This window comes from Motacilla alba, chromosome 4 (assembly GCF_015832195.1).
Source record: "Motacilla alba alba isolate MOTALB_02 chromosome 4, Motacilla_alba_V1.0_pri, whole genome shotgun sequence".
NCBI classification, from domain to species: Eukaryota; Metazoa; Chordata; class Aves; order Passeriformes; family Motacillidae; genus Motacilla; species Motacilla alba.
In genome coordinates this window covers 36,482,873-36,507,029 of record NC_052019.1, presented here as the reverse complement: position 1 = coordinate 36,507,029, position 24,157 = coordinate 36,482,873, and the positions used below count along the sequence as shown (strand labels likewise).

Below are 24,157 nucleotides of genomic sequence, written 5' to 3'. Positions count from 1 at the left end.
TGTAGTAATGCTTCCAGCTTCTTTTCTCCCTTCTCTGAAATACTGCATAAGTACATACATCTCTTAACTGAAGAGCTTACAAATTAGAAGGGTATATTTTAGTTCAAACAGTATTCCTCAGGATTGATCTTACTTCAGAGCTTACTTAACCTCTAACACCAAGACAGATGGAAATTCACTACCAACTCGCAATGTATGTTTCAGTATTCAGTGTTTAAATGAATGTTTTCAATGAATGCAGATGGACTGGGTATGACAGACCAACAGCTATATATGAAAATGTACTGTTAGCATTCTGTATCTCCCTCTGAATATTAAGTACCCCTTCCAAAATGAGTGGAGGATGTACATGCCTGTTGTACATGCAACCTAAAACCTAGGATATTCTCCCTAATTGCTAGTACACTGAGTGACTATCACACATACAAACAAACAAACCCGGTTTTCATAGCTCATTTGCTTTTATAAGTATTTTTAAAGGTCACAGCCCTGAAAATTCTATCTCCAGAAAGTGCAGAAGTGACACACTGTTACTACACTTAAATGAGAAATAAATGTCATGGCTAGAGTGTTAATTACCAGTAAGGACACTGTCAGAGAAGCATGGGAGGATACAGTTAATTCTTTAAATCAGCCAGGCAAAACTTGGGCAATGCCAAAGGAATCTTCTCCAGATGTTACCAGGAATTTAAACCTGGGCTCCTCAACTGAGTGTGTTCTTTGCTTGCTTTAGAACAAGAAGTAACCCACTGTAATCAGACAAAAGTGAGTTCTTCCGGTAACTTTCCAAAGTGAAGGTTCACAAAGCCATAAGACTGTACTGTCCTGTGCAACAACAAGCAGCCCCCTCTTTCAAATGCTTTTAACTGGTTCAAGAGACTGTTCTCCTATGCCTGTAACAAACAGTCTGAACTGTCTGTGACACTCAGTGGTTGATCCAGATTAATAATTTGCCATCTGAACTCTGTTTCCACAAATTCATGAGCAATGTAGTAAACTGGTAGTGCATTTTCTTTTGGGTATCCCCAATGTGACAAGAAGAATTGCATTAGGAATCACCTATTCTCATTCTAAGATAATCTGTCCTGAACTGAGGAGCATATATAAGCTTCCTGGCATGGGGAGCATATTCAAGGTTCACTCATTACTTTAGTTTTGATGCTTTTTTAGTTTTCATTAAGGAACTGTACATTGCTAGTACAAAAATAACCTAGAATTGTTTTAATTTTATGTCATTCTTTTTGTTCATACTATTTTAATGTGTATCTGAACATTAAAGTTTATAATGCTTAAAAAGTAATAAAGAAAAAAACAGCTTTCAGCTTTGAAAATGAGATCAATACTTCACTAAAAATTGATGTATATGGTTCTTTGTATTTTAAAGTACGCTTCTGAATAGGAAAAAATATCCTTTGCTTTATGAAGCTAATTTTGGAATGATACTTTAGTAAATGAATGACTTACACACTTCATCTCAATTAAGATGCTTTATACTGAATGATGCTTTTCTTTGGCATACGAAAGTATTTATCTAAAATCAAACATGCTGATTGTCCCCAAGACACTTGATTATAATCTGAACTCTTTGTGAAATGGCTTTGTTTGTATGATTTCCTTTCTGAAATGGATTTTTTTCTACTTGCTGTGACATGATATAATCTACACTCAGTGGCAATGAAACTTGACTGGCACACTACAAAAACAACTAGCTATTTCAGGTAATGAAACAGGCTTCCTGACACACTTCAGTTGCAGCTTAGTTTAAGAAATCACTGTTCTGTAGGGTGTGCTGGAACTAAGTTACCCTGTAGGAAGCTGGATGCTCTCACTCATTATGTTTCTGATTCTCTCTCAGCAGTAAGTGTAAAGCTCATGCTTTTGGCTCCACCATGGAGCTACCAATTGTAACTGCAACTGCACTGTTGACACTCACCATACCACTTGAATCCTAAACCTAACTGTCTTTATATTACTATCTCTACCCCACCTATGTGTAGTAAACCTTCAGAGTCACAATATTTTAAAAGAACATGATGTTTTTATCCAGAAATACTTACTAAGAGGAGAAATGCTGCTAAGCTGTCAAAAGTCAAGTTTGCAAAATCAATGCATTTTTGAGACATTATTTAGAAATGCAAACATGACCAAAAAAATACCTTTTACATGATCAGTGAAGAAGCTGTTTTAGTACATTGCTATTCATCAAACAACTCTAACTTTCTAAAATTCTTTACCCTCATCATCACTTTCCTATGTTTATGAACTTTTGCTTGTCATAAAAAATGTTTACTTACTGAACTATCTCAGGATGTATATCAAAACTGCAGAATTGTAGTCTGCTTTGGGGAAGCTTTTTGTGGTTGATTCCATCTTTAAAGCTGTTGTACCATTAATTTCATGTTTCATACTGTGTCAATTCCTCATTAGCCTCAGCTATTAAATTCTATTCCTGTCTTCCACAATGGGGCTAACTCCTTCCTCCCATGCCTTTAAGAAAATACCTTTAAAATAACCTTTAATGCAGTTTGAAATACAACAAAATGATTGCACATACTGACATGACACACGTTACTCGTCTCCTAGTATTCCCTCAAATGAGGACATAACACAGTTCACATTGTTAGGCTCCCTGTATTTTAGACACAGGCAGCTAAAACAGGAGTTATCAGCTTTAGGAAATGCTTTGTGTGTATGGGAAGGATTCATCAGTTGTTCCACCTGATACAGATTTGGGTGTGTAGCAACCAAGGAGTATTACTAACCAAGCCTGCCCGTGATAGATCATATTTCAAAAGAGATTCTGCTCCAAAATATTGGCAACTCATGCATGAATCACTTTATGAAATTCAATTTTTCAGAATTTTAAGCATTTTGTGACTATGCCATATATATAAAATAAAAGTGTGTAAAGTCTAGCTCCACTTTAATTCAGGCAGCCTCTTTCTAAAGCAGGCTTTCTGAGAGAGAATTTTCTGAAACTTACTTGCAATTACTGTTTTGATGAACTTCAGGGGAGCTTTGGCCATGCAAAATACCTGACATTCCCGCCATGAGAAACACAGTATTTGAGACCCTGTTAGACTGGGAACTTTATGAGGCAAATTCCCACCAAAAGTAGAATTTTCATGTTTGAATTTATCATGACATACACTGAGGAACTTTGGCACTTCTCAATTTATCAAGAGTGACCTTCTACAGTGACACTGACCGAAGCTACTTGGGCTGTGGATGCAGATTTCTGGCATCAGAAATAAGTAAACAAACATCTAAAGAGCTACTTTGTGCTCTGATTCTGGACCTTTGATCTGAACCAGCTAGAGATGAAATAGTAAACTTGTGGGACTCCGTACACAGTGAGTGACTCAATAGGAAGAAGCAACATTATTGCTTCCCTGAAAAGGCACTTTGACCCTTGGTTTCAACAGCAGCTTCAGTTGGACGGAAAAAAAATATTACTTTCTGTGTTATGCCTGCTTCCCTTTCTTTTCATCTAGCAGCTGATTTGTCAAAGGGACTAAGCCATCAGAACCTTCAATTGTAAGCATTTTCAAAAGAATCCAGTTTAGAAATACTAATTTTTAAAAGAACAATTAGAAAACTAGGCAAGAAAGTGCTCCTGGCTCTTGACTAGAAGGGCAATACAGAATTTGGAGAATTTCAGACAGAGGTGGGAGTAGCATTAGTCAAACATATGCAACAAGTTTAAAAAAAAATAAGTTGCTTTCCTCTAATTCTTGATAAAATTTTAGTCTACTAGCCAAAATTTCATTCCAAATTTTCTTTTCTTTTTTTTTTTTTTTTTTTCTGGGCATTTTATACCTGATATTGTCCCAAAGTAGACTCTACTCAGTTTTATTATTCTAGTCCCTAAGGTATTTTATATTTTCCTATATTCCTCAACTTCTCCTTTGTTGGTGATGGCTCTCAAAATGTCATTTGCATATACCTCTTTTTGTGCCAAGATTTAACATAATACCCCGCAGCACTTTTACCAAAAACTGATGTTTGATCAGCCTCTACAAGAGCTGAATTTCACAAAGTGAAGATAGATTTATGAAAAAAACCCCAAAGAAATGTATATCTAAATTATAATCTGAAACAGTGCATACCCCCTAAAGAGGTAAAGATGTATATTTCTCAGTTGACTTGACAGAATACAGTCAGAAGTTCAAGAATAGAGATGAAGGAAAAACAAAATACCAAATACCTCATGCCAATAATAAAAAGTGCATCTAAATAGAGGCCTATATGCACATTGGTTCCTCCTTTCATTAAAACATTTCATACAGAATATGGGTGAGTTTAATAAACTGTTGGCTGACACCAGACTGACCAATGACTGACATAGTGTTGCCTTATTAAAAACAAAAGCTAGGTAAGCTTGGGGTAAGTTTTCCTTTCTTGGAATTTTTTCCCCATTGTCTTCTGCACTGACAAAAAAACCCTATTATCAAACAGGTAGGTGTAGTCTTTCTGAAAATTACGTAGTATAGATGTGCTTTTATAAATATATTTATACAATTATGCTAGTTAAACCTACCAAGAAAATCACTGATAGCAGCAAAAGCATTTTCTCTACATGCTGTCTGTGAGCATCTCCCCCAAAACATACCTCTCTGCTACAATTTTTGGATACTTTCCAAGGTGTTCAAAACCTGTGCTTAGGTAGCTTTTTAAGTGCAGATGCACCTGCATGGCCAAGAGCTATGTATTAAAAGCTGTTGGAGCCCAGATACAGAAGAACCTTTCTTGTGAAAGCATGGGTTGTTGGTTACAAAACAGACTCGTGTGAAAACAGGTCCTTGGTTGCAGTAGCCTAGGTCAGCAATTACCTGGTAACAGCAACAAGCAGGTTCATTGACACACAATGGCAGTTACATCCTCACTCAAAGCCAGACATAAGCAGTGCTCAGAAAACTCTTCAAACACTGAGGGATTCCCCCCTGTCACCCTGTTTTCATCAATAAAATTTGTTTCTCTCTGCTAGATAGAAGAGTATGTGTCATTGTTATTCATGGAAACTGTCAGGCTTTTTAACTCTGCTGAGACATAAGAAGAGTGAGTGACAGATGGAGCCTGCTTTCTTGGCAAGGAAGTTCTCTGCTAGCAGACTGCCATAGTATGAGTCCTAAAAGAGAGAAGAAACAATAATTTTACTTGTTCTTATACAAAAACCTCATCTGAAGAGAGGCCTTTCATTGTGGAGTAGCCTGATTTGTCATATTAACTCCTATGTATATAGGCTGGTGCTGTCTTCAGTCTTAGCCTTAGATGCCAAATGGTCTTTAAAAGCTTGAAACATTTTTATTTGGTGTAATATCACTAATGCGAGCTGCTTTAGTGGCTTCCCAAAAGCTGGAAAGTATTTAGGTCAAGTGTGAAACCTTGAGCAGATGAGCTTGAAGATTTTGTAAGAAACTTCAAAAGTCCTACCTATTGCTGAGGTGTTCAAACCGTAGTGACTCTTCATCTTTCTTAGTATGATTTGTTTTCCTGTGTTTATTATATACTCTTTAGGTCAAAAACATGAATCAGGGCAATACACTCCAATATTACACATGTGCCAAGGTCCTCAATGCAAGGTCATTTAAAGCATGGGAAAGACATAAGAGAAAACTCCTCAACTAAGCATGTGTGTGTGGGAATACAGGTAGGCAGGAGAAGCAGGATGATGGCTGAAAGGAAAAACTGAAAAAGAAAATTACTTTTGGCTAAGCAAAAGTGCTCTTATACATGGAAATGGATGGAGTACCTGATGTTGAAACTTAGTACTTTCTTTGAACTTTTTTTTTAAAAAAGTCTAAGGATTTTAGCTGTTTCAAATTTTAAAAGTTCCTTTACAATTCATCTTTTAACTTCTTTTTTTTCCCCAGTTTGGTGAGGGTGGGATTTCTGATATTTTGGTTTTTAACCAATCCATTTGATTCTACATTAACTCAAACTCAGAATTTTTTTTCCCATTGAGTGAAGTCTATAATTACTGCAGAAAGCTTCTTCCTACTTTTTTTTTTTCTTTCTCCTCTACTGTATATGAAATTGTAGATGCATATACTTGAAAAAAGTTCTAGAGATTTTGGGATTTACTACTTGACAGACTTCATTAATCACTTTATAAAGAGCTCTTAACACTAGCTATTCTTAAATTTATCATTAACTTCAGGAAGAATGTTTTTTTGAAAATCCATTTGGCTCTATTCTTAGCTATTTTTTATCCTTGAACATTCAATGATCATCTTGATATTGTACTAAAGGACTAAAATTAGCTCCCCAAGGTATGGAGGGTCCTCAGTATCCTAGTTATAAAAATGTTTCCTCTAAATAAAGTGGTGGGGAATTTTCTGAATTACATTTATTAGGATTAGACAATACTATGGAAAAATGTTTCTCTTTAAGAACATTAGCTTTAAAAAAATATAAGTTTGCCAAGCCACACAAACTACTGGTTTTGCACCTTTAGACTGATTCACCTCTCATTTACTCCTGATTGCTGTAGCCAAAATGAAGGGGTTCTTCTTGTAACTTTTAGTAAAAACCTCAAGCCATATGAATGTGTTCAAGAGGTCTAACTCAAAAGTGATAGGACAGGACAAAATGCTTATTAATTTGCATTGCAGCAGCAGAAAATGTTATTGGCTTTCCCCATGTACATTTCAGTGTTGTCTAAGCACTATCACTTCTCAAGTAAAGTTTCTGCAGCTCTAGCAGCTGGTGCTGCTTCTGATCTTCTGGAGTCAAAAATTTTCTTTGCCCTCACTTTTCTTGATAGTTATTAGCTATTTTTTTTATTCAGAGTATGAGGAGAACACTCCCCCCCCAAAAAAAAATTATCCCCCCCCAGATTCTTTAAATTTAGGGCCTCTTAGACAATGTAATATTTTTTACCTCTGATAGTCATTAGTACTTTATTTTCTTACCTTTCTGCTAACATGAATCTCACTGAAATGAAACATTTCAGTAAAAAAATTTAATCAGCTTTTGATGCAACTCTTTGGTTAATTTCACCTTTATTTCCTTCATAATATTCAGTGATGTCTGTATGTCTTCTGTTTGAGCCTTTAATATATTCTAAGTCCTACTACAGTGGAATATCCTATGAGCCTGCATGGAATCTGAGACTGAAAAGACAGCTTGTGATCTCTGAATTGCAATATCTTAAAAAGTCTTCCAGTTCTTATGAAGGCTATTTTGAAATATGAATAACAACTTCCACAAAATATATGGTTAGTAAGACTGTAGATCAACCTGACAGCAGCTATTGATAATAAAGGTACTAGTAAGCATTTTTTCTGAGTGGCATTCTAGTCCTTTATGTTCTGCCTTGGCTTATCTCTGCTCTTCAGCATTTGCATGAAAAATGTCAAAGATGTTAATCATAAAAAAGCAGAAAAATCTTACTAATATCCCTCATAAAAATACTTTCTAATATACTTATCATCAGTGTTATTTCTTTTAGAATTTATTTTCTTACTTGAATATGGTAGAATCAATATTGCAAATCACATTCACACAGCTCATCAGAAATCACTGGATTTAGTGATTATAATTTTAAATAAAATGAAATTTTCTTTTTAATGATGGAGCTGTATGCAGTCATTAGAACACAGGTTATGTAATTGCTGGGTTGCACCCAAAATAAAAGACCATCATCTTGCTTTCTCTGGCATCTATTATGCCTTTCTGCAGTACACGATGGAATTCAATGAACAAATGTTATAGAAATGTGCTGCTTCTTATTTGCTTCATATTTTCATATACATGTATACTAGAAATTTGCAGTGATGGAACTGGAGATGTCAGCATTATGATCTTCATTTAAATTCTCTTTGACAATTTCTTCATCTACAAATGCAGAAGGTATTTATACAACATTCATTGTCCTAGGTTCCCACAGAAATTGGCAACCATTGGTAAGCTAGGGAAATAGTACATGTCATTTTGAACTCTAAACAGCAAACCAACATTTTAGTGTGCCCACTTCTCAAGCTGTTGAGTTCTGTCTTGAGCTCTGACACAACATGGAGAGAAAAAGATGCAGGTCCTTACGGTGTTTGAGGTGACATGAAGAGTCTGTGCAAGCCACTAAAGGGATTTTTTCAGACCTCAAAGACATACAGTGTACTCTTGGGAATGGCTGGAACATGACAAGGGTTTGGGATATGTGATACTCAGCAGACTGGGAATGAATGAGGATGACAGAGGTATGAACAACCTGGTGCTGTCTCACCCATTCATCCTTTTAAATTTTTAACTGAAATAAATGTCCAGCATCAGCCCACAACAAAACAGAAGGCAAGTGAGCAGCTAAGAAGTGTGGAGCTCCCTCTAGCCCATTCTGCTCTCCTGTTTATCACTGTAGACATCTCTGAAGTTTGTTGGCTATGCCTCCAGTGAAAAATCAGAACTGAAGGTGACATCTGCTACCTTTTGATATATTCTGTACATTTGACAAGTTTGGTGAGATGAGACTTTCAATCTTGTTAAGGAAGCTTTGCAGAATGTACTGTTTTATTTCCAGTAATGTAGTGTTATTTTAGATTCAACCTGAATCAGATTGTGTGATGAAAGTGTGAAGGCTCTATGCATTATCAGACAAAGGAGATTCTTGCATGTGAAAACAGTAATGTTGATGTGAGGTCTTACTAGATACTTGGAAAATGTACAGCAAGGTTTCTGAAATGGAACAGCAAGAAGACTAAAAAGGAGGGCTGATCTTCAGAAAAGCAAAATGTTTTTCCTAACTATCACAGAGCTGAGTTTTTTCTGTTCTTGCAAAGCTAATGCTTCTGTTTGTTGAAAAAGATGATCTAAAAGAAGATAACATTTTTTCATCCAAATTTCAGCAAATGCCATGTTCCTGTACCATATTTAGGCCCAAATTACTGTGGATTTGTGTGAAAGGAAGAATGAGCAACTATTTTTCCTGACATCAGTGTTTTATGATTACTGAGCTATTTAGAAATATTTGACATTGTATGATTTTGTCTCTCAAAATAAACTTTTCTGATTACCCTTACATTTCAGTGATTTCTTTTGTGCAGTAGTGAATCTGCAGCTTGTGAGGTAACTGGCAAAAAGTCTGATCCATCAGCATTTTTGTTTGCTTTCTTGAGTTTATAGTGGCACAGCAACAATGAAGAAGAAATCATCCATCATCCAGCTAGTCAAACAGAACAAAGTTGTGAAAGTGGAAATAATTCATGGTGTTATCATTACTTATTCAAGTTCTATGTGACTTTTTGGAGTTTTTCTTCTAAATTGTAATCAAACTGTATAATTCTGAGATAGGAGTGATACTGTTTTCTAAATGCCAAAGGTTTGGGGATGGGATGGGACACAAAACTTTCCCAATAATACTTTCATATGACTTAGGATTTTTTCATTTTTATAAAACCTTTTTTTAAGGTAATGGACCTTTAAGAGGAAAAAAAATTTCCGCTAGCTAAAAAGGTCTTCAGATGTACAAATGTTTCAATTTTTATAAATGTTTTTAGTATACTTCTCAAGTAAATTTTCTGGCTCTATGCAATATTGACAAACCTAGTAGCTTTTAAAAACAGAAACCAAATTTCAAAAACCTTCATAAAAGGAGCTTATCTTAAGTTTGCACTGGGAACTGAATTTCTTGATTTCCTACATGCTTTGAGAGCAAGAGTTTGGTTCCAAGAAAACCCCAACAAATGAGGTTTACAAGACATATTCCCACAGCAGCAGTACAAATATGTGATGATGACTTTGAAACTTGATGACAAAACTGGAGACAGAGGAGGACCAAATTACTTAGTCAATAAAAAATGTTTTATGTATTGTTATTTATAGCCAGAGTCAACATATAAAAAAGCATTTTATTTTTTGAGGTGAATATGTTGAAATGTTTCTCTGCAGAAGGTATTGAAAATAAAGGTTCTCAGTGGGAGTTTGGAGGATCTTGAATTTTTAACTTTTGTAAAAGAGTACTTTTTGTTTCACATCAAATTTCCATTTCTACTATGCTACCGGCATCATGCCTTTCTCTTGAGGTTTAAGTGAAAAGAAGACAAGTGACAGAGGATGTGAGGTGCTCTGAGAGACCCTTGGATGTCTGAGGATGAAAACCAGGTGTGATAAAGCATGGCAGTCCCCTAAATACCAGAATCACCAATTGTTTGCAACTCTCTTTCAGATCAGCACTAGCAGAAGGACAGATCCCATTGCCCTTCTTCCTGCCTTTGAGAGTGGTTTACAATGCTTTCTCCCACTAAGCAGATTGACAAAAATCATGGGAACAGACCAGGTCATTTTACATCCTGTGTTACCCAGAGGTAAACACTATAATCAAAGCAAACTCCCATTGCATTACCTTTATGCTCTCTTTTATACAGTAATATTACAGATGGTTAATCATCATTTTACTAGATTCATCCTCTGCTTAGAGCACATCAACCTCTGATGTTTGTAACACTGAATGTGAAGGTGGGTACTTTATCCTTCATGTGAGGGCAGAGTTTCTCTTCTGCAATAAATGCACTGAATAGTGGATTTCCTGTGTGAGGAGAATTGATTAGCCATGACCTGAGGTCCCTTTTGAGTAATTCTACGCATAAAGTCATAATCTCAGAAAATTTACCTTGGAGGACTTCAGCTTCTCAGTTTGAAATGCATGGCTAAACAGCTTCTCATGTTCATCTTGCTTTGCAGTTCTTATCCCTGCCAGGGTGTTTTACACTCTTCTTTTCTGTCCTAGGTCATATCAGAAATCTTAGTGGAAGTTTTGTCTTTAGAGAACATGAAGAGTGGAAATGAAAATATGTCCCAAATACACTAAATTGTGGTGCCAACATGCGAATGGTTTCAGGATACTGCTCTTTCATTATTTATCTTTTCTGGGTAGATATTTCAAAAATCAAATACCTGAAGGTTTGAATATATTCCCACTGAAGAAATTGTCTGTTCTGCAGCTCCACTGCAAGTTCTTCTAGGGCAAGCATAAGTTATTGCTGCATGTCTTGTATATTTGCAGCTTTTAACTTGCACAAGAGTGATGGTTTCTTTTTCCTTCCTTCCTCTAAACTAGCTTAGTGCTTTAAAAATTCAGCACTGCCTAATAGGGCTAGGTGGCTTAAGATTATGTGAAAAAAATATTTGCTGAAAAATATGCCCTTAATTCTTTACAAAGCAGACATGTATTTGCCAGTTGTGGCCTATGACCCTTACTACAAAATCATTCTCAGTATTCAGGAAATTAAATTGAATTTCATCTCTTGAGAGTCAATGTCTGCATTCACTTCAACCTCCAGAGGCGGACATAACTGGCGAGCTGTGGAATTCCAGATGCAACATCTCCTGAATCTTTCCTGCCAGTAGTCCTGCTTTTTCTACACAATTATTATATGATCTCATAGCAATCATTTCTATACTTAGGATGGTTTTAGCTATTATGCTTTTTGCACTGAGTGGAAGAACATCAGGGCTGAATGCCTTCAGACAAAAAGGCAGCTGAATCAAAATTTCAAATGTGCTTGGTAAATTTCCTAACTCTGGATGATGAACTACAAAAATAAGTGGAATTTCTGACAAGATCAATGCCCTTTGGTTTTCTGAGTACTTTAATCTTTGGATAGATTAATCTCTTAAATATAAAACCAAATTTTTAAAATTCAGTTGATCTGAATAACTTCTTGGTTAGTTGCAACAATAAAAAAGTGTAAATGCTTGCATAGCCTTTTTGGTGATCTTTTGTGACATCCTTATAGCCTGGCAGGGGTGAAAAGGTACCAATGATGTACACCCTTTATCACCAAAACAATAGAACAAGTCTTGCACATGACAATCTTCTAAGCAAGATTACTTAGGTATTTCAAATTGCCTGGAAACTGCAGAGAAAGGAAAGTATCAGTGGCATTCTCCTAAATGTAAGAACACACATTTTGCAGAGTTCTGTGAGGAACTGAAGTTCTTGCTAACAGTCTGGATTGCAGAATTGAACAAATTTATTGCATTTGTATATGACAGTGGAAGATAGGCTTAAATTCCAAGTGTTTTTGACAAACTGGATAAATATTTTGGAAAAAAAGTTATATTCAATAGAGACAGTAGAAAATGGAGAAATATTCAACCATAGGAATATGAACAATGGATTAGGTGATCTTGAGGGAAACAAACTGACTGGAGCTTAAATTTTATCACTAAATGATACTGCTCTTACAACCAAAGCTTGCATTCCATATGGAAGCATGGAAAAGGAGTAGACACTGTGGCACCTGCATGATTATCCTTCTTTTCTTATAAACAATTACAAGATCCCAAGTAGCTTATTAGCTCCAGCTTTGGACTGCAAATAAGATGCAAATCAGTTGAAGACAGTCCTGATGAAAGCAGGAGGATAAATCAGCTCTTGAGATGTCCCGGAGTGCCTGAAGAACAGTTTCTGGAAGTGGACTGTACCTGTGTAAAGACTGAGGGGAACACTCTGCTTGCTCTCCCTTTGGTGGCTATGTAATACTCTGAAATCACAGCAAGGGAGGTTCAGAGTGTGCATTAAGGAGCAGTTTGCAATGGCAAGTCATAACAGGTTGCCCGAGGAGGCTGAAGTGGTGCTATTGCTGGAGGACTTCAGAACGGGTTAGACAAACACTTGTCAAGAATGACACATACATGTAGTTGAATGTGCCTTGGGGCAGAGCCACGGAGGAGCTGACCTTGCAAGGTTCCTTCCAATCCTACTTTTTTTTGAAGTAAAGAGCATTATGCTGTTTCCTCTCATTCCACCTTCATCGTTCAGAGTTTTCCTGCCTTCAAGCTTTCCCTCATCTCCAGCTACTCTCATAAAAATAACCTGCCTCTTTTACTATTTTATGCATATGTAGGAAAAGCTTCCTGAACAAGACGGTTCTGTGGATGGACAAGACTGATCTCAGCTATGGACAAGGACAGGACTACTTCTCACCATTTGTAGCTATGTACTGTGGTTACAAAAAGAAAATTCTTACTGCAGGATTAAGACCTAGACATTCAGAAATATTTTAGCCACCAATAGGAACATGGACTGTAGCTGAAGTGACAGCTTTCTATGTGCCGGGCGGAAAGAAAGGAAGTTAGAGGTAGCCTTATTTTTCAATATTGGTTCTGGACATGTTGTCTTTATGAGTCTAATACACATTTTCCCACTGTCTGATGAGACAAAGCTGAAAGGGCAGTAGGTCCTAGTAAGCTTAACCCGAGTGTCCTCCTGTTTTGCTGAGAGGAGTTAGTTTGGGAAGACAAGGAAATTACACTGCGTAGTGAAACGAGCAGCTGAGCTCAGACCAGAAGCCCAAACGGGTCCGATTGCAACACGCCGAGTACAAATCGACATCGCTTTGAACATCTCCTTCCCTCGGTGCTGCTACCGAAGTGGGGGATGACCTCAGCGCCCCGCAGTTCGGGGAAGGCTGGAGCTGCTCAGGTTGCGGCCGGGCGGGCTCTGGAAAGGCGGCGCTGCGGGGGGAGTCCGGGGAGACCCCGGCAGGTGAGCGCCCCAGCACGCCGGCAGGGAGCCGCCCGCGGGCTCTCCGCGCGGTTCCCCCCGCATTTCACGTAGCGCCGAGGAGGACGGACCGGAACGGGAATTGCAAGCCCCGTCCCCGATGCGCGGCGGCGGCAGAACGAGCAGCAGCAGCAGCAGCATCGCCCGGCTCCGGCCCGCGGGCCCCGCACCGGACTGTCGCTCCCCGCCTCGCCCGCCGGGGAGAACGGCGCGGAGCCGGCGGAAAGCGCACATGGGGCGGCCGGGATGAGGGGGCGCGGTGGGGCGGGCCCGACACCGCCCGTGCCCGGCCCGGCCCGCGCACGTGGTGGGGGGGGGACGCGGGCCGCCCCTCCCTGCCCGCCCCCCGGCGCGGAGGGGCGCGCTGTGCCGGCATCAGCCCTCTTCTCCTGTTTTTTGGGTTGTGGTTTTTTTGGTTTTTTTTTTTTTTTTTTGAACTCTTGCTTAGCAAATTGCGCGTGATGAGCTCATGATGCCGCGCCCCCCCCGCCCAGGCTGGGGCAGGCAGGGGGACGTGAGGCGGGCGGGCGCGGCCAGCAGCGGGGGCTCTGCGCGACCGGGAGGAGAGGGAGCTCTCGGTTCCACGCTGTTTACCGGACACGGGTTGTGAGGCTGTTCCCTCTTTTTTTTTTTTTTTTTTTAATATATTTATGTATATTTATTTATTTACTGCCCCCGTCCCGCTGCGTGGCGGGTTGTTTGCCGCTCTGTTCGCAGGTGGATCCATGAACTCCCCCAAGAGCGGCACCGCCGCCGCGCAGCGCCGCGCCGGGGCAGGGGGAGCGGCCGCCAGGTTCGGCCCCGCCGCCGCTGCGGGGGGCGGCCCCGCCCGGGCTCCGGGTGGGCAGGCGTGAGGCGGGCGAAGTTTCTCCGAGCCGGGCCCCTCCGAGGGACTGCGGGCAGGGAAGAGCCTGGCCCCGCGGTGCTGGGGGAGCTGACACCGCCGCCGCCAGCAGAGCAGCCCGGCTTTGGCCATGAAGAGGAAACAGAAGAGGTTTCTGCAAATGACGCTGCTCTTCACCGCGGCTCTGATTTTTGTGCCTGACATCGGCCTCTGGTCTCTCTACAAGGAGAAGCACCTGGTGAAGCCGCCCGAAGCCGCCGAGCCGCAGGTAGGTGCGAAGCCGCCCGGGAGCACAGCCCCGCGCCGGGGCAGGGCGGCAGCCGCCCCTCGGGGCACGGCCCCGCTCTCGCCCCTGCGGGGCTGCGGGGGCCCGGCTCCGGCCGGGGGCGCGGAGCGGGAGAGGCAGCACGTGTGCTTGTCCGACCGCCGCGCCGGAGAGAGAAAGTTGTGAGAGCGGCTGTGTCTGCCGGGCTGGGCTTCCCCGGGAAGGGCGAGGGGTGAGCCGGCACAGAGGCTGCCTCTGAAATTAGGAGGACGTGGGATTCTGTGCGTTGCGTTAGTGAACCGAGTGTGATGCTGGGTTCTAATTTTCATTACAAGAAGTGGAGGTTTTACTGCAACTTTTTGTTTGCCTGCAAGACTTCTCGAACTGGTGTGTGGCTATAGGTCCATTGAAATTGCTTGGGATCCGTATAGATATCTTACCACCGAGATTTTTTGTTTCCTCTTCTGTTGTAAATTCGACAGAAGTGACTGGCAGTGTTTTTTTCTCTTCTGAATATTATTGTTGTGACCTGATGCGGCGACGCTGTGTTTAACTGCTTGTCAGACTGATGTCACAACTTTCAAATATTTTCAGTTTACAGCTTTCTCGATCACTGTTATTAATAAGAGCAGTTGACATAAGCTGTTTTTTGCTTGAGTTATTCTTCAGCTTGATGGGTTTATGTATGGCTCATAAATCACAGTATGACCTGCATTAAGTGAAGTTTAGTTTTAGGGAGTTGTTGCAATGCACTTCTTTATAACCCTTCCTGTAATTTACCAAAGCTTGTGTTTGTTCTGTTCAACAGTACAATGCTCCTACACTGTAATTGTTAGTGTAATTTAAATATAACATGAATGTTTCATAGCTCATTGATAAGAAATTATGGGATTGTATAATCTTTTAGCTTGTTTACCACTTATATTGCCTTCACATTAGAGTGTATTAGATGGCATCATATATCATTTTAGTGTATTAGTAGCCTTCATTTCAAGGGTCATCACCCATGTGTGGTCAATGGCTTCAACTGAGCAATAACATATTTGATTCTTTGTTAATAAGGGTATCCATTACAGAAGTTAGTCCTCCGAATTATCGTAACTTCGGTTAATGAAATATGCTGAATACTACTAGAGGAGGAAGTTAAGGATAGCTTCTTAATTTGAAGCTTACTTTATGTTTCTATGGGTTTTAAAATGCAGTAGGTGTCAGATGCTAAGATTTAGCTGGAAGTAATTTCTGCTGAAAGAAAATTATGCATGATCATAAGTGTCTGTCATTAGTTTACAAGATGCACACTGCAGTCTTTGCAGTTTCTAATTTACTTTGTGACTTAGGAAAGCTAAGGTATTCAATGCAAGTAATGATTTCCATGTGTGCTGCATGGCTCTTTAGAACACACATGCCTTGAAGAAATTTCTGATGTTCAAGAGTGCTCTCCAGGTAGCACATGATTTGATAACACTGAAAGGGAGCTTTTTTTTTATTAAAAAAAAAAAAAAAAAAGAAAAGGGTCTGGATAAAGTGGTGTAAGACATAAAAGCTAAGCGTATGTCAAGGACTAGCAAGGCTTTCTAATGAGACCCCCAAAAATTTTACATCCTAAGTTTTCTGAAAAGATCTTTCTGCTGGCTTCCTTTTTTCTCCCCTTTTTTTTTTTTCCCCTTCCCTTTTCTCCCAGTCTGAATACTAATTGAGCAGTAATGGGACTGGACTGTTTAATGGAAAAACAATAAAAATGAGCAGTGAAACTTTGAGCCTTACAGCTGACTCTAATGTAACTCTGTTATCATGGTAAGTTGGTAAGTATTGAAATCATGTTGGTAATGTCGTTACCCAGTGAGGATGGAAGGTTGAAGTACAGACAAGTAATGCAATTAGGTTACTTATGTCTTTTGATGTGCACATTATAACCCAAAATACTTACAAGGAACAGGGATTGAAATATGAGTTTGAGTTCAACTCCCTGAAATATGAAGAAAATTGTAAGACTTCTTTGCAACTACTCCAGAAATGAGTGTAGTCTTTTCATACTAGAAAAGACTGTGTTAGCGATAGTACCCTAGTAGAAATGTAAATTCTTTTTCCCTGTTAAGTTAGTAGCAGGTGCAAGAATTTAAACACTCAGCACAGTTATTCTTTGCCCTTGAGGTATTCAATTTCTTGATACTTGTTTTTGCAAGTATCTTGAATGCAAGATACTTGCATTTGGCTTAATGCAAGTTTAGAGGTCAGTCCTACTGGAACTGCAGCAGACTTTTCTTATATATTCTAAGATCGTGTTAGGTTACACAGGTATGTGTGTAGAGTCAGCACATCATACTAGTGATGTGCAGTTGGACTGTTTTGGTGTGTCCTGATCATAGGAGAGAGGCAGAGCTGTTTGTGACTTCAGTAATTTGAAGGCTGAATTTGAAGGCTGGGACTTCAATAACCAGGCTGAACTGGTTTTGCCTTTGTGGGTAAAATGAGCGTCTAGTTGGTATTCTGACCTTGACAGAATGGTTTATAAATGTGTCGTCTTGTTTTAAGAACAATTAAATTCATGTTATAGATCATCAGGTGGTTTAGAGTAGATGGCACGGTGAAATGATGTTTTGACTACTTATAAATTAATTCCCATTTGTTGCTGAAACAAACATCGCCAGCCTTCCCTGTGAATGAGGGCTCTGCCAGCCTCTCCCACCCCCTCAGCTGCTTGCCATAGCACCGGAGTGAAGGAGGGATGGCAGTCTGATTGGGCAGGTATTGATATCTGGACAGCACTAAGCAGAGAAGCTGTTCAAAAGCAGTCCACAAGGCAAAAATAGTCTGTTTCTGTCAATGGTAGAACAGTGTCCCCTGGGGACTGTGTCATTTCCCGTGCCTACAAGAGGCACTTGCATTCTTTACTGCTCTCTAATATGACAAACTAAGTTGACTTTTTTTTCATTAAAATAGTGCTGCAATAAGTTCCAGAAGAATTTTTTTTTTTCAAATTCTGTTTCTGAGTAGAGAAGCTCCTTTTTAGGAAAAATTGAAAAATGAGAAGGTGATACAGCTGTGATTTCAGACAACATTAATGATTTTGATCATTACAAAATTGAGCTTTACATTAATTCTATAAACATAATTATTCTCCATAAACCTTTGTTTCATATAAACTTTTTCAAGCTGTCATGTTTTCACTTGAGAACTTGATAGGCTTGATTTTTATATTTTAGTTATTGTTATTTACTTTCGGTTTATCATATTATTTAAAGTCTAGCTTCAAGGGTAAATGTACCTTTAAAGGTTCTGAGTTATGAGGTGCAACAAGATTTCCATAAAATACAGATTGACATAAATGGTAGACTCAAGGGGAAAAAATATAGTTTATTTCTAGTTTAATCTTTGTAAGACTGCCTTCCTTGCTATACTGTGGGAATAAGGGAAATTGAATAGGGTATCTCTATTGCCTTTTTCAAAAAGAAGTCTTAGAAATTCCTTAAAACATTATGGTGTCCTTGAGTTTTTATTACAGTTTTTACGGTCAGTTTCACTTTGGAGGGGGAATTTGTTTGTTTTTGTTTTGTCATTGGGATATTATGTATGTGTTCTAAGTATCTTGTCTGATCTTTGGATGAAATTCCAAGATCTGGGTGTTTGGATATTAAGTTATACTGGTAAAACTTGTTAATTTCAGTTTTGTTTTCTGTGGAGAAAAAGCAGCAATTTAATGCAACCAGTAGAATGTAATCCTGGTCCAAGCCTAGTTATCTCATCCCATCTAAAGTTAGTGCTACTTTGTATGGCTACAATAAGGCTTTACCCTTGTCTGTTGACACACTGTCAGTATATGAAGAATAACTTCATGTAAAAGTACCAAATTTCTTACAGCAGTTTTCCAGTGTTTGTTATGTAGATATTGTGATACGTGTTTCTTTCTGTTCGTATGAGAGGCCAGTGTGGGTGGTGACTGAAAGGAGAGCAGTCTGGTAAAGTAACCCCTAATATATTTCAACTTCATTTTGTATTTTTTGTCATTTGTCACATCCCTGCTTCCTGGTGTCAAATCTCCTTGCTTAAAATTGAACTGAACAGCAGCATCTCTTAGTCACAGATGCTCTGTAGCACTTACAGGTGTATTACTGAAATGCTTTATGATGTGTAAAGTAATGAAAGAAGGTAGGTTTCTGGCTTCCTTTCACATATGCTCTGGCATTTTTTTTATTTTCGTGTATGCATGGTGTCCAGAACAAAGAGCAAAAGCTGTGCTATGAGAGGGAAACACTGTTCCGTGGGATAGTCATGGAGCTCTCTTTTCATTGTCCTGGGAAGCCTGTGCTTCCATCTGGTTAGCCCCAGTATTACAATTTTCTCATGGGATAGTGAGGTATGGATTTAAATGAACTCCTTAGGATAAGGAGAACTTATTCCTTACAAATCCTAGGCCTCCGTTGTATTTGGCAAAGAGGCACAAAATCGACTTACTAAGCCTGGTGGTTATGAAAGTAGTGACTTTGTCTTCTGAATCCAGAAAGCAACTTCAGCCTGAATTCTGTCTTGCAAACAGTCATTAGTTTCTGAAGTCTGTGCAAGAAGTGAATATTTAAATTTACCCTAGAATGCAGTGTTTCCTACTGTTTAGCATACAGGTTCTGATAACCATAAATTTTCCAGGACAGTTAACCCTGTCAACTCACTATTGGTGCTAGCAAAGTACAAAGCTTGGGCTGGTGAATTCTTTCTGGTGCATAAAAGCAGCATCTTGAGAGCACAAGTTTCTTTGTTCCTTTCTCCACCCCAACCTCCACAGTTTTTATTCCCTTGCTTTTCTAAGGCTGATCTCAACAGCTGCAAAATCTTGTACAAAATATGGTTTGGTTAGGACATAAATATACACCTATTTTCTATTATGTGTTGGGACACTGTCAGTTTCTTCTGTATTTGGTTCCACTGTCTCAATTATTTACCTTTGCTTTCATCACAAACTTATGAGGCAGGAGAGTTTTGTTTCTCTTTAGCAGAGGAGTAAATAAAGAGTAGAGTGACAAACAGGCTCAAGTCTACAAAAGTAGCTGCTTGACTGCTGCTGACATTTATTTGTACTATTTTGGGAGACTACCTGTCAGACCATAAAAAACTACTGATAATATGAGGCCTCAGTTTCTCTGGTCAGTTTCTATTCATGTGCTGTTCCAAGCAAGTCATTGTTTCTCTCCTCAGAGCAGCAGCTGGGACGTGTTGTATTCAATACTCTTTTATTTTATTTTTTTTTTAAATTTATTAATGGTCCTGTTAATTGCTCTGCTGATTGCTGTGCTGGTGTGTCAGCTCCAAGAGTCCCTGTACCTGGCATGACAAAACAGAGTTTAGTGCCCTAAACTGGAGAGCATTGGCAACCTGAGTTTGCCTTTTAGGTGTTATATGTCACAGAATTAACACTTATGTAATTCAGGTTTTTTACCTAAATTGTTCATGTGTAATTTCATTCCCTTGTATATATTGGAGCCTACTGAGGAAAATATAATTTGAGTTCTAAAACCTTTGTTACTTTATTGCCAAAAATAGTATTGTGCCTTAAAACAGTATGCTTCTGTTGTATTCAGTATACCAGAGGGAGCCCTCCTGTGGTTAATTTAATACCTATCAATTTTCAGGAGTATTATTAAATAGAATGTATCTCACAGGATAAAATAGCCTGGTTTGGATATTTTATTTTCTTTCAATTCAACTCAGCATTTTTAATGCATTTCGGGTAATTTATTGTGTATAGTCATTTTGGACATAAGATCAAGAAACCTCAGTGCATGCCGACTCTTGGACTTGTAGAAAGGCTGCTGTGACGAAGGGGATTCCATGGCCCTATTGAAGCAGTGGGGTGCAAAATTGCTCAGTTATAAGGGGGGATACCCAAGCTATATTTTGTCCTGCCGCTGGGATGCGATGCTCAGTGCTTTCCTGAACTTCCTCTTCTCCCTGTGCGGGGAATTTCTCTTGTGTCTGGCTGTGAAGGATTGCAGTGATACTGTAGGTACATCCTGGTCAGGAGCCAGACTGCACTGTGTGTGCTGTGTGTGTAGGCAGGTGTCTGTTCACACATAGAAGAAAGAACAATTCAGCTTTTCTCTTGTTTTTAATGCTCAGACAGGTAACTTATGGTCTTTGTTTAGCAATATGCTGATACACACATTCATAGCAATTGACTGCAGCAAAACTGTGTGCGTACTGACTGTTTTGATGGATTTGGGCCAGGAGCAGACATCTTGGCTACTTTAAATTAGCTTGGAAAAATTAATTCAGAGATCAACAAGTTAAATGCAATGCAACTCAGGAATCCCAGACTAAAAATTCTACATGTATTGTAAATGTTCCTCATGGTCAAAAGACCAAATTGTGCTGACTGAAAGAATTAGCAGTCCCATCCTTTTAATGTTTTTGGGTTTTTTTTAATGTGAAAAGGCTTCATTAGGAGATGGCAACCTTCTGCACCTTCGTTCTGAGAATTCCAGTGTGTCATGTTTTAGCTTTGGCAGGCAAGTAAGCACCACACCGCTGCACTCCCACTCCCATATCAGTGGGATGGAGGAGAGAATCCAAAGGGTAAAAGTGAGAAAACTCGTGGGTTGAGGTAAAGACAGTTTAATAGGTAAAGCAAAAGCCCCACATGCAAGTGAAACACATAGAATCACTTCACCATTTCCCCTGGGCAGGCAGGTATTTAGCCTTCTCCAGGAAAGTCGGACTCCATTGTGCATAACAGCTACTTGAAAAGACAAATGCCATCACTCCTCTTGTCACCTCTTCCTTCAGTTTTATTGTGACTCTGGTGCCATATGGCATAGCATATCCCATTGCTTAGTTGTTTTCAGCTTTATCTTCTCCTGGCTTCTTGTTCAGCCCCAGCCTTCTTACTGTCAGGGCATTATAAGAGGCAGAAGACACCAATGCTCTGTAAGCCCTCCTCAGCACCAACAAAAACATCCCTGTGTTATTAGCACTGTTTCCAGCACAAATCCAAAATACAGCCCCCGAGCAGTGACTGGGAGGAACGTTAATTTGATCCCATCCGCAATCAGCATGTAATGTAAACGTGTTTTTGAGGTCAAGCTCTGTAATGGTTCATTGATTTCAACCTGATTTTGACATTTGTCACATTTGGAAGGGCTTCACTGTGATATTCTTGTCTGGGTAGTCTTATTCAAAATATGTCTTCAACAGAGAAATCCTTTCCCTGTTCTTTATAAGAAACACCATGGGAGAGACTTCTGATGGTTTGCTCAAGAAGTAAAGAAGAGGAAGGAAATCTATTGCAGGGATTTAACAGGACTTCATGATTGTTTTTCAAATTCTTTACCTTCATTTCTATGATTTTCTCACATTTTTCTATGACATGTCTTCAAGTCTGTGCCAACACCCAATGATCCAAGTCAGCTATTTAGTCACCAAACTAATAACAAAGAGAATTGCAGGAACAAAAATGATGAAGTGTATGTCCAGCTAACATAGAAATATGTAGGCCACAATATCCCACTCTTTTCTGGATGCTTGTACTCCACAGGGCCAGGAGCTGCCATGTTTCTGTTCAAGGTCATGTTTCACAGGGACAGTGTTTCCTTATGCTGTCATTTTAAGATCTCTTGGCAGATACTATTGAAGGAATTTCCTATTATAATCTTTCTCTGGTCGAATCCTGTTTATTGAACACCTCTGCCCTTAGGAAGCAGCCACTAGCTGAAATATCAGGCTTTCTTGTCACGTGTGGATTTAACAGATAACTACAGCATCCATTTCCCCACCAGCACTTCCAGCTGTTGGTTACCTTCCCATGCCAGAAATTTTCAGCCAAATCCCTGATGACAGTACACAATGGTATTTGACAGATGCTTCATTGGATCATCTGAAACCACCTCCAGAACAGTATAAGCCTAACTGCCAGACTTTTCTCTGAAAAAGTTGAAGAATATTTTCGTGATGTCTTCAGAGACATGTGAACAGTCACCCTCATGAGAACTGCAGCAACAAGAAGTTTGGAGATTGGTGCCATTGGCAGTAATGAACGTGCAGTGCCGTGAAACTTGTCCTGTTTCAACTGAGAGCTGCTGTTTCCTGTGCGTTACCAGTTGTTGTTTTTTGTTTGTTTCTTTGTAATGCAAAATTTACAGTGCAAATTTGATATAGTAGACTAGAAAATCTGGCCTGTATGACTGAAATGTTTCATTGATCAGTGATAAACCATTGGTTCTGTGCTTAAAAAGCAATGGCAATTGAACAGTTTTCTTCTTTGCACACCGTGGTTTATGACAGCATGTGATACTGCTAAGAGATTTAGCTAGGCAGGGTAATTATCTAAACTAGAATTTTGTCAGGACACCAGTATTAGTACAAGGTGCTTTAGAAATTGGATTGCTCACTGAAGTGTGTAAGTGTAGATTTATCAGACTAACTTAAGGAGCTCATTTGCCTAAAGAACCACAATTTTTCATACTTGGACTTAGAATAACAGATGTGTTTATTTAGAGAATTTTAGCCTGTTTACTTATTTTTGCTTTATGTAAATAGTCTTCTATCAGTTAAGTACTAGGAGGAGGCAGGCAAATATTTAGGACAAGTAAGAACATTTCATAGCACTCTATGACAAGTTCTATTTATAGATGAAGGTGGGGAAGAGGAAGGACTCCTTGTGTGCCTGGGAAATACAGGCCCGGCAGTGTTAATAGCCCCTCTACTGTGAGATAAGTATTTTATCCTGTATGTTTTTGCCTCACTGTGATTAAAATCTCCCAATTTTGCATTGGATAAAACAATTTTCTGTCACAGAGAGTTTGTCTTTCTGTTTCGTCATCCAGTAAAATTTGTGGTTGTAATGTAACTTTTGGGTGAACTTTGTGTAACTTTGCTGCAACTTTTTGATTGTGTCCAAGGGAGCCAGGTCAAACAGTGCACATTGACTGGAGGGGTTTGTGATGTTCGCACCCGCAAGAGATAGCTCCAGCAGATACTGGCAACTAAAATACCCTCTGTGCAGATTAACTTCATTCACTCTTGGCAAAACTTCGCTTGTCCCTGGCAAAGCCTGCACAGATGCAGCAGTCGTTAGCAGAGGTAACTACTGGATAACTTGAGGAGAGACTATAAATTCCATGAAATCTAGTGCTGAAGCCCCATCCTTCATTGGTTCTCCAGTTCTGAATCAGCTGTCTTGAACAGAATTAATACATGGTTTAATGCAGTAGTTGACTTTTTAAATATGAGAGCACAATGCCTAATGTGGTTTTTCAGCTCTTATTTTCATCATAGCAGCGTACTTCCATCTCTTTCTGCTTTTTCTCTTTTTTTATTTGCTTTTTCTTGGGGGGAAGCTCTCCACATCTCAGATTATTTAATGTTTTTGATATCCCACTTAGTTCCTGGGTAAATTACTATATTGGACTGAGTTGTGTAAATTTTTAGATTGCTTTTTCTGTATAGCAGTAGTTTCACATTAGCATGGAGAATGCACTTAAAAGACACATTAATGCCATTCAACAAGCAGTATATTTATATTTTTCTCAGACTCTGATAAATGACTACATTTTGAATTGCA

The 24,157-nt window shown here is 39.3% G+C and overlaps 1 protein-coding gene across 3 annotated transcripts in view; it reads left to right on the top strand.

Annotated features, from left to right (window-relative positions):
* The first annotated feature begins 13,289 nt into the window (after positions 1 to 13,289).
* GALNTL6 (polypeptide N-acetylgalactosaminyltransferase like 6) overlaps positions 13,290 to 24,157 on the top strand; it is a 432,689-nt gene continuing 421,821 nt past the window's right edge. Inside the window, exons 1-2 of one of the 3 annotated variants that reach the window (XM_038134222.1) lie at positions 13,290 to 13,483; positions 14,219 to 14,613. In XM_038134222.1, the coding sequence (XP_037990150.1) occupies positions 14,476 to 14,613 (138 nt within the window). In that variant the 5' untranslated portion in view covers positions 13,290 to 13,483; positions 14,219 to 14,475. Of the gene's footprint in view, positions 13,484 to 13,559; positions 14,614 to 24,157 lie in introns of those variants that run through there. The other 2 variants (XM_038134220.1, XM_038134223.1) reach the window with 2 other exon arrangements.